At 40.1% G+C, this 11,417-nt stretch overlaps 1 protein-coding gene across 1 annotated transcript in view; it reads left to right on the top strand.

Annotated features, from left to right (window-relative positions):
- Positions 1 to 11,417, top strand: part of LOC107732688 (neurexin-2-like) — a 351,796-nt gene that overhangs the window by 187,630 nt on the left and 152,749 nt on the right. The window contains exons 9-11 of the mRNA XM_016544101.1: positions 1,539 to 1,700; positions 3,946 to 4,384; positions 6,286 to 6,669. Coding sequence (XP_016399587.1) covers positions 1,539 to 1,700; positions 3,946 to 4,384; positions 6,286 to 6,669 — 985 coding nt within the window. The remainder of the gene's footprint in view (positions 1 to 1,538; positions 1,701 to 3,945; positions 4,385 to 6,285; positions 6,670 to 11,417) is intronic.

The raw sequence follows: 11,417 nt of genomic DNA, 5'->3' as shown, positions 1-11,417 counted from the left end.
CGCTCTCACTCTCTCTCACACACACACACACACACTCTCACACACTCTCTCTCTCACACACACACAGAAATCCTTTATTTCTAAGAGTGTAGAGAAGAGGAAGAAGAGTTTGACATGCTGATGAAGGTCCAAACCCAGACGAGACTGACGTCAGCTCCACAGCATTAACGGCCAAAGCTCTCAGAGCATGACAGCAGACATAAAAATGTGTTGCGCTGTACGGGAGAACGAAAGAAACGAGCGTCTCGTGAAGTGAGCGATGCTGCGATCATAACGACGAGCGCTGTGGAAAACGCTTCTTCAGGCGCAGCTGATTCATGAAGTCACTGAATCCCAGCAGATTCCTCTTCATTTGAAGCTGTCAGACGTGTTGGACTGTTTGGAGCACAGATTTCAGTAGAAGCTGCTTTGTGTTTTGTTGTGAAGAGAAATCATTTCGGCTTAGTATAGTTAGGATAGTCGTTGAATAAAAATATAATTTGACAGATAAAGTCGTCTGCTTCGCTGCCAAGCGTCTGCCTTTATCAGCACAGGTTTTAATTAGACATGTTCAGTCAGAAAGGTCAAAAACATCATTATTATTCAACAAATAAGTGATTCTGACAAATCATTTTAAAAAGCGAAGTGATGCAGTAAACACATGTGCGAGCGTGTGTTGGTTTGTTAATCGTTACAGAACCGCAGCATGATAGAAATACACTATTAATAAGAGCTTTTAGCAGGAAAATGTGTCCGAACTGCTGAAGAGACGTGAAACGAGCTGCTCTGATGCTCTGATTCGCCACAACAATGGACAATCTGAGCCACATTTAAACACAAATACTGAGCACAAAATACGGAGTAAAGGGCTTTAGAGTGCTTGCATTAAAAACACAAAAAGGAAAGAATGAACTGTGCTTCTTAACTAAAGCTAAAATCATCACTTTCATTACTTAAAACAAATGCTAACTGAATATATATATACTAGCTGAAATAAAATTACTTATAGATATATATATATATATAAGTAATTTTATTTCAGCTAGTTTCATTAACTTGATGTACTAAACTAAAACTAAAATAAAAATTAATACAAAGTATATAGACATATTTAAAAACAACAAAAACGGATAAAAAATGACAAACAAACATTACTAAAACTTTAAAATTAACTTGGAAAATAAAAAAAATAAAAATATAGAAAATATATTAAAGACATAACTAAAATCTAATTCAAAACCGCATAAAGAACGCTGCTTTTCTTAGTCTTTCGTTCACGTTATTGAACTGAAAGCGTGCTCTTGTCAGTATCTTGTAGAGTGTGTTTGATTCCGCTCAGCTTTGTGAAACCGTGATCGCGTCTCTGGTGATTCAGTGGTGAAGCGGGCTGTTCTGTGTTCAGCTGCGCTCCAAAGAAGCGTTCCCTCGCACCCGGAGCCGCACAACCACAACGACTCCTTAATCCAGTGTCTCTGTCTCTCTCTCCCGTCTCTCTGCTCCTCCCGGGACATCTCTCTCTGTCTCTGTCTCTGTCTCTATCTCTCTCTCTCCGCCCGCAGGTCACCATCTCAGTGGACGGTATTCTGACCACCACTGGATACACGCAGGAGGACTACACCATGCTGGGCTCCGATGACTTCTTCTACATCGGAGGAAGCCCGAACACGGCCGATCTGCCCGGATCTCCCGTCAGCAACAACTTCATGGGCTGCCTGAAAGACGTGAGTCGACTGATCATCAGGAACGCCCTGATTAACCCCTGAGCTGCTGGAAACCCTCTGATCGGGTGTTTCTGAACACCACCAAGTGCTTGTAAACCTCTCATTATCAGGAAATCTTGGGTATGATCTTTTCTCAGCTGGTTTCCTTTCAGTTAGCACAGATCTGAGCTCATGCACCTCAGTTTTTGAGCGATAAAGACATTATTTGTGGATAATTTTGCCAGAGTTCAATGAGGCCTACGATCAATCAGCTCCAAAGGAAACACGACAGCTGTGCTAACTGAAAGAGAACAGGTTGACAAAAAGATTCGGTAATAACATAGCACAATGAGAGATTATATTTTTAGTAGGCTTGTTATTTATTGAACAGGAGCACCACACGTGTAACAAGCTGGGAAAAATCCCAAAAGAGTACCGAAATGACCAAAACATGTTTTTGGGAAGTTTTTAAAGTCAGTAAGATTTAGTCCCATGTGAAAATATTAAGTAGCAAAAGGAAATCCTCCGGGTCACAATGAATGAGACGCAATCTGAGGGTCAAAGGTGAAGTAGGTCATTTCTGTTTGTGTGAGCAGATGAAACTACATGTGCTCAGCCAATGGTGTGAGTTTGGGGGCGGGGCTAACTGTTTGAGTGACGGCAGGTGGGCGGAGTGTTTGAAGTCTGTATTGCTGTCATCACTGTAGTAATAATAATAATAACAATTAAATTAAAATGAGCTAACGCAATTACTGAACATTTTGTCACTCCTTCATCTTATTGTGCTTTATCCACTAAATATGCAAAATCATGTACAATTCACAAAAAATCCATTAGTGCTGGGACTAATGTTGCATTGACTGAAACTGGGCAGTGGATTTCTAGTTCCCAGCAGCAGCTCTGCATATAACATCGAATTCATTTTGAAACTTTGAAACTAAGTGTCATGTTGTGTGTTTTTTTGGAGAGAAGAGAGAGACCTGCAGTTATGTTTGACATTTAAAAGAGTTTATGTGGTTCCCATTGTGCTGAAGAGTCTCTACATGAATTAATTCTACACAGTTATGAATATTGCTCACTGTTTTAATATTAGTTTTGTAATGTACTGACAAATGTTAGCCTCATTTCTTTTAGTGTGTTCATTTTTGATAGTCTTTGCTGGAAACATGCCATGAAATGTGCCTAAACAAACTGAGAGCACATTATTACCTTCATTTTTCATTGAATGCCGAACGGCAGATTTAATTTGACTAGACAGTTGGAATATCATTAGTTTCCCATGGAGGAAAACCCCACGTGAATAGAAATGATATTTATGAGTGTTAAATGCAGCAGTTAGACTAATGTCATTTCTTCTGTCCTTTATTTATTTCCCATTTTAGGTTACTCGTAAATTGCTGCTGAAGTTGGTGTTGATAGTGACAGAAATGACATACTTCACTCTTAATGTTTATTATCAATTACATACACTCTCAGAAAAAAAGGTACAAAAGTTGTCACTGGAGCGGTACACCTTTGTATCTAAAGAGTCCATATTAGTACCTTAACGGTACAAAAGTGTGCCTTTTGGAAAGGTACCGCCCCAGTGACAGCTTGTGTACCTTTTTTTCTGAGAGTGTAGGATGGAAAAACCTAAAGGTGTAATTCACTGCTGACAAGATGGGCTTTTAATAAAACTTGCGTAAACAATGTCAAAACGACTAGAAATGTTTGTTTTTGTTTTTTTATCTATGCTACAAAAAACTTGATATCTAGGTGCAGATATCACGCAGAATAAAGCAATAAGCCCCAAGAAGCCGTGGTTTACAGTTAATTTATAACAGCTAAGGGGTTGTTGTTAGGTACAACGTGAAGCGGAGCTTATTGCTTTTATAAAACGGTTATTCCATATACGTAGTAAGGTTTCACAAAATAAAACAGAGCAAATAAAGTGTAATGATATTAATAAAAACAGTATTCTTCGACCAAACAATGTAGCTCCTCAGAATCAGTTGTGGTTGCAACAAAGTGGTTGCCGAGCAACAGACAAACGTAAACATAGATGTATGTCTGTAGTGTAATTTACAACAGCTTCGAACGTGGCTCAGCCAATCAGAATCAAGGACCGGAACTATCTGTTCCAGTAACGATACAAAGCTGGGTGAAAATCTGTGAACTTGTCATTCAGTGAATCTTCACTTTTATGTTTAAAATCCTGGGAAGAATTCTTCTGCATGTGTGTAAGCAAACAAACGATGCGACTGCCTTCTGTAATGCACTCCTGCAGGTGGTGTACAAGAACAACGACTTCAAGCTGGAGCTGTCGCGTCTGGCCATCGAGAGGGACCCTAAGATCAGTGTACACGGGGACCTGGTGTTCCGCTGTGAGGACGTGGCGGCCCTGGACCCCGTGACCTTCGAGACGGCCGAGTCCTACATCTCCCTTCCGCGCTGGGACACCAAGAAGACCAGCTCCATCTCCTTCGACTTCCGCACCACGGAGCCCAGCGGCCTGCTGCTGTTCAGCCACGGCAAGCCTCAGAGCAGCAAAGAGCAGCGGCCCGGCCGCGAGATGAAGACCGACTACTTCGCCATGGAGCTGCTCGACGGCTTTCTCTACCTGCTGATGGACATGGGCTCCGGCAGCATCAAGCTCAAGACCAGCAACAAGAAGGTGAACGACGGAGAGTGGTGCCACGTGGACTTCCAGAGAGAGGGACGGAGAGGTGAGGAAAACACGCTCACAGCGCTTCACACGGCCTCAGGTTCACCTGCATGATTTCACTTGAGTTCAAACAGCCAAAACAAGCATGGGATGAACTATTGGCATGTTTCTGTTGACTATTGTAGTGACCGATGACTATCATCGCAGTAAGGTGGATAGCTAACTAAATAACTAAAACTGAAATAAAAATGAATAAGAACTACATAGACGTATATGATTGTAACGGGGCGAACGAGACGTGAGACGTGCGGATCCATATGCAAGGCTTTATTTCCAAGACGTGGTCATATAACAGGCATGGGTCAAACAATGGCAAACAGGTGTAACGTGGGCAAGACACAAGAGTAATCCAGTAAACGGGCGTGGGCGATCTCCGGCGAACAATGTCCAAACAGGGTAATCCAAAGGGGTAATCCGAAACACAAGCGATAGTCCAGGCGAGAGGTAAACAGTATCTGAACATGGCAAGACGAGAGGGGTAATCCAAGACAGGCAAAATCGTTCAGGGCAGGCAGAGAACAGGCAAAACTAGAGAACAGGCTAGAGTACAAACGCGGGAGAACAGACTATGAGAGAGAGGAAGTCCATGGCTTATGTAGGGTGTGTGATTGGCTGCAGCCGTGTGTGTAATCAGAGTGAAATGGATTGTGGGAACTGAAGTCCAGGGTGAGTGTGACAGTCTGTGTAGTGTCAGAGTCCATGTGGTGGATAATGACCTCTGGTGGTGAACAAACGGAAGTCCATAGACCGGATTCGTGACAATGATGATGATGACAAAAAAACAAAGTTTAGCGAGCTTGAAAACGTGATGACTGTATGACTCTAAAAGAATCTCAGTGCAGCACGGTTCATGCTACTTATAACGTGCATTAGCAAACACAGCGTGCACTTCATTTACACATTCATCATTCACATCATTTACAACTTCATGGTGGATGATCAGTAACGAGAAGCATAGTCAACTAAACTGTCTTTTCTGCATAAATAAATAACTTGAGGGTTTAATGCTTAAAAGTGAAGAATTTAAGATATATTAATATTGTAATATTTTATGTAAAATAAAACTATTGTAATTATCGAATGTTATTATTTTTTATTTTATTTTAAAGAACTATTAAATTACTAGTTTTATTGCAATAGTATATTTCTGTCCAAATTTTCATATTTAGATTTAATAATAATAATATAAAAAATATTATTACTGAAATGATCTCTGTGTTCCTTTTGCCTGAATGCTTCAGCAGCAGACAATTAGACATTTTCTTATGAGAATTAATCATACTGCAGTTCAAATTGCAAATACATGCCAAAATAATCAAATTTTTTGATGAAATCGTGCAGCTATATTCTGTAAATAAATAAATAAATAATTAATCAAAATAAAACACAAAAGCATGGAATATTTAGTTTTCCTGCACGTCATCCTGAACTGTAATCATCATTTATTTTCACTTATGCATTCGGCAGACACTTTATTTCAGTTTTTGTATCAGTTCAAGCATTCCCTGGGAATCGAACCCAAGCCGCACTCTAGTGTTTGAGCTACAGAAATACTGTAAACATACAAATTAATCTTAAACGTGTTCGGCTGCTTTAGAAGATTCACTCCTGCACTTATCGCTCCTAAAACGAGACACCGTGAACCCCCTTCGACGCTGAGCTCTGCTGCCAAAGGCTGCTCCATTTGCTGTAATGAGCTAATTGAGTGTAAGACTAGAGGAGGTGGGTGGGTGTCCTGTGGGGAAGAAAGTCCAGCAGTTCTGTAATTGCAGTTTAATAGACAATTAAGAGTAAGTCATAAATCTCGGCGATCTACCGAGAGAGCAGCGCTCACGCTGAAACACTCACTCGTGCAAACACACATGGCTCATGCACGCTTCTCCTCCTTCTTCTTCTGGCCAGGCTCCATCTCCGTCAACAGCCGCTCCATTCCCTTCAGCTCTAACGAGGGCAGTGAGATCCTGGACCTGGACAGTGACATGTATCTGGGTGGTTTGCCGGAGAGCGGTCAGGGCCTGATCCTGCCGCCCGAGGTGTGGACCGCGCTGCTCAACTACGGCTACGTGGGCTGCGTCCGCGACCTCTTCATCGACGGCAAGAGTCGAGACGTGCGGCGTCTGGCGGAGATCCAGAGCGCGCCGGGTGTCAGCAGCTTCTGCACGCGCGAGCTCCAGAAGAGGTGCAGCAGCGCCCCCTGCGCCAACGGAGGACAGTGCAAGGAAGGCTGGAACCGCTACATCTGCGACTGCACCGGCATCGGATTCCTGGGAGGCAACTGTGAGATCGGTGGGTAAAACTAATGACAAATACCACAAAACACAGGTGCTAATGACATAAACAGTGCGGAATGATTTCCTGCTAGTCCTAACAGCAGTGTCAAGGCACAGAAATTGAATAAAGTCATCAGAAGTAAAATGACACTGCACTGTATATATTAAATATAGATTTTTTCTTCACCCCAAAAATAAAAAAAAATCCTCACTCTCAGTTCATCTGAGATCAGGAGGAGTTTGTTTCTTCATCAGGTTTGTAGAAATGCAGCACTGCATCAGTGTCTCAGCAATGGATGCTCTGCAGTGAATGGGTGCCGTCAGAATGAGAGTCCAAACAGCTGATAAAAACATCACAATAATCCACAAGTAATCCACAGCACTCCAGTCCATCAGTTAACATCTGGAGAAGACAAAAGCTGAAACAAATCCAGCATTAAGACGTTTTAACGAGTCTATAATCCATAATAACTCTTCCTCCAGTGAAAAAGTGTTCTGGTGTGAATCAGGAGAGAAATCTGCACAGATCAAGCAGCGTTTAAACAGCTCTAAACACATATGTGGCTGGATTTTGATGTGAGAGACAACAGCAGATGCACTTTTTCACTGGAGGAAGAGTTATTATGGATTATGGACTCGTGCTTTAGATAAAAACGTCTGAATGATGGATTTGTTTCAGTAAAGTCATCTTTTAGCTTAAGGCGCCTAAACACTCAAATACATGCAAAAATGTGTCAAAATGCGCACTTGGTGATTATTCACATAAACCATCATTGGTTATGTAATAAGTGAACGTAAAACAGTTGAGAATCAAAATATGTGCATAACAATAAATTGAATCTTTGCAGCTCTTAAAGTGACAGCAGCCTAATATTCCTGCTGCCGACTGTGTGCTTCATATTAATCAAACAACAAAAGACTCTTCTCGAGTGAAGGACTTTTGTAGCTTTAATAAGAAACAAAGGACGCTTAATTCTTACAGTGAAGACTATGCCGTTTTATTTTACATTCAATTATTCTGTTTATGTAGCAGGCTGTTCGCTGAATATTGAAGCTGTGGTATTGAAAATTGTGGCATTTCGCTGGTCTCTAGAATGTAGATGTCATTGCAACCTTATTTACAGAAAATATATATTTGATATATATCGCTATCTTTAAATAAATCACTCGTATAAAGTTTTGGTAATTTGGCCCACTCATAATCGTGTTAAATAATCATGATTACAATATTGACCAAAATAATCCTCATTATGATTTTTGCCATAATCGAGCAGCATTAGTTTATGTGTCCATTCAAGTGCAAGAAGAAGCAAAGAGAACCCAATACAAAACAACTTAAAAAAGGCGCCTCTCACTGCAAAAAAAAAAACCGCGTTCTGTCTGATCGGGGGCCTAATGGAGTTCGGTTTCGCGTCTTCTTGCAGTTAAATGTTTCAGAAATGTTTAGATCAGCGAGACTGAAAGCGCGTGCAGAACACGGATCATGTAAATCTCATGCATTGCACTGAAGTCACACTGTGTCGCTGTAGTCTTTCAGCTGCCAGAGCTCGAGCAGTGGGTAATCAGGGCTGTTTGGGATTCGGACTGTTTAAGAGAATATTTATTTTCATCTGTTTAACAGCCAGATGTTGTGTAAAGCTGTTTTCTTTACTGTGCTGCTGATCTCTGAAGGCTTCAGAGCACGCTTTACTGCCACCGCGTGTCAGCGGGCGGAATTACACTCGCAGATGTGTTAGCGTGTGTTTGTACTGTATGTTTGTCAGATCTGTCAATGGTAGGTAAATGTACACAATTTAATGTCTTTAAATATACTGCTCACGAAACTGTATTCTGCGTTAATGATTTATATCCTCCTGAGACCCAGCTATGGGGTTTTTGTCTCTGTAGTGGACATTATATTTTAGTGACCTCACTTGTCACAGCTGTAAGTCTGGATGTCCTGTAAAGAGCACATTCAGGGCTTTTCAGCGAGACCAAATGTTTGGAGGTTTCACCATGATCACTCCCTCTGCTCGGACTTGAAAACTGACTTGACATTAATTTAGTGATAAAATTGTACATCCTTATGGAAATATGATAATATTTTGTAATTATCATTTAGTATCATCTGATTCATTTTCAAATTGTTTGTCATAAATCAACATCTCAGGAAAATGTTATGGGGTTTCAAATCAAAATATGACTTCCTTTTATGAAACAGGATGTTGATTTCATACATGTCCAGTGTAGAGAACAGCAGGACTAAAAGTGTGTTTATTACACATTCTGGGAGACACAACAAATGAATAGGAAAATAAATTATATATCAATATTCTTATGAAATATTATGAAAATCTGGCCAATTATTACTCCCATTATTACACTTCTTTTTTCAACATGCTATCCCAACAGCACATTTATATGCAAATTAGGTGCAGTGTATAGATAACATTGTGTTTAATGGGAAAACCAGTTTATGGAAATTTTACACACATATTGCATGAAGTAAAATGGTATATCAAATCATTTTGATATATCTTTTATAACATAGTTAAGAATGGTCCATGTAACGCTTCACAATTAAATTTTCAGACAAAATGCAAAAATAAAACAAATGAAACCAAACGTTATTTTTTTCATATTTTTTTCAGTTCATAAATGAATAATTGCAATTTTCTCTCATTTTTTCAATTTTACTTTTGCTAAAGCTTCTACTAAACTCATTTATATGCTCAGCTGCCACGGACTTTCCACAGTTATATCAGCTACCAGTTAGATAGTTTGAGGTAATGTTTGAACTCTAAAAGCTAGATTTGAAAAACATTAGTAATTTATAACGTCTGCTATGCTCATCTGCCACTGTCCACGGCCGCGGCAGCTTGTATCAGCTGTTGACCAGTTACATCATTCGTGGTATGTAGCCTGCTGTTAAAACTACTTTATATGCAAATAATTTATAAACATATCAGCTGAATATATATTCAACCACTTAATGTGAAACTTTGCGAGTTGCGTTCATGTTCTGGGCCCTTTGGCTTGTCTGTATAGTATGCTAAAGTGCATGCTGAGTTTCTTATTTTAATATCACTGTCTTAATGCATAAGCGTTTTCACATAATGGTTTTTATGGGAGGAAAACGCTTAACGTGAGATTTTGCATGTTGCATTCATATTCCGGCCACATCTGCTTGCCTGTGTATAGTTTGCAACATAAACAATGTTTATACTGAATTTGGCCTTTTTACAACACTGTCTTCTTCTATAAAGCCACGTTTGTTTATTTACATGGGGGAAAAGCTTAACGTGCAATTCAGCACGTTGCGTTTATATTGTTGGCTCATCTGCTTTCCTGTACGTAGTATATATTTTATTAATAAACTGTATACCGAATTTGGGCTTTTTATATTTATATTTTTATTGTCTTTGTCCATTGAGCCACATTAAGAGTTTATAAGTGCTTAATGCGCTTAACGTGCAATGTATTGCTTCCATATTCTGGGCTATTCTGCTTGTCTGTAAATATATTTTATTAATAATGTGTGTACTGAATTTGGACCTTCAATGTCACTGTTTTAGTAGGCTACATTACATTAAGCGTTTGTAAAACAGTATGCGGCCACACCCCCGCGCTACTGGTACAGCCCACAGCACAAATTGCAAGAAAAAAATAGAAAATTGTTTAGATTTCATTTATTAATTTATAATTTCTGAAGTCACGAAAAAATATGAATAAAATAACATTCGGTTTAATTTTTTTATTTTTGCATTTGCACCATATGGCCTGAAAATTTAATTGTGAAGCGTTACACGGACCGAGAATCATCCTTATACAAAGTTTGGTATAAAAAAATCCTGAAACCTAAAAATTGATTAGTGATTTTTTTTAAATCCCATTGTTTTTGCCTTTTCATGTCTATTCATGTCATTTTATTTTTTAGAAAAACTGAGTCCTGGTGTCCTCTACAGAGGACATAACATAACATATGAATAACATATATTTTTTCAAAAATGTTATTTTTCCATTTTTTTCTTATGCTCTAAACAATGTAATGACATGAAAAAATACTAAATTCACAAAGCTTTTTTTCTGGTTCTCAGGAGGATATGTTTATATATTATTTATAATAGGTGTAATATATTTATCATTATTTATAAACACACACACACACACATATATTGTCACGCACCGCTACTCTGAGGAGCACGGAGCGAGGAGACGAGGAGTAAACTTCCAGCGAACAGACTTTATTTGACATCAAAGGAACCAGGAACACACACGTAGCGGGGAGAGACAACATTCAATACCAGACAGCAAACTCAGAACAGGAAACACTTTAAATACACAAGACATGAAGAGGGGATGACGAGAAACACCTGGGAGCAATAACATAATTGCACATGAGGGAAAACTGGGTAATGGAAAGCACGTGGGGGAGGAAAACACGGAACACAGGACTGACATTACTCCCCCTTCCCGGAAGGCGCGTCCACGCTCCCCACAACATCCGTTCTGGGACCCATGGCGGATCAGGCAGACTAGGAAGCCATGGCGGAGCATGCAGTTCGGGGCGACATGGCGGCTCAGGCAGACTAGGAAGCCATGGCGGAGCAGAAAGTTCAGGAGGCCATTGTGGAGCAGGCAGTTCAGGAGGCCATTGTGGAGCAGGCAGTTCAGGAGGCCATGGCGGAGCAGGCAGACTAGGAATCTATGGCAGAGCAGGCAGTTCAGGAGACCATGGCGAAGAAGACAGTTCAGGAGGCCATGGCGGAGCAGGCAGACTAGGAA

The sequence above is a fragment of the Sinocyclocheilus rhinocerous genome, unplaced genomic scaffold, assembly GCF_001515625.1.
Source record: "Sinocyclocheilus rhinocerous isolate Xijiao unplaced genomic scaffold, SAMN03320098_v1.1 scaffold1480, whole genome shotgun sequence".
NCBI classification, from domain to species: Eukaryota; Metazoa; Chordata; class Actinopteri; order Cypriniformes; family Cyprinidae; genus Sinocyclocheilus; species Sinocyclocheilus rhinocerous.
The sequence above is the reverse complement of the archived record's forward strand: the minus strand, read 5'-3'. Positions and strand labels throughout refer to the sequence as shown.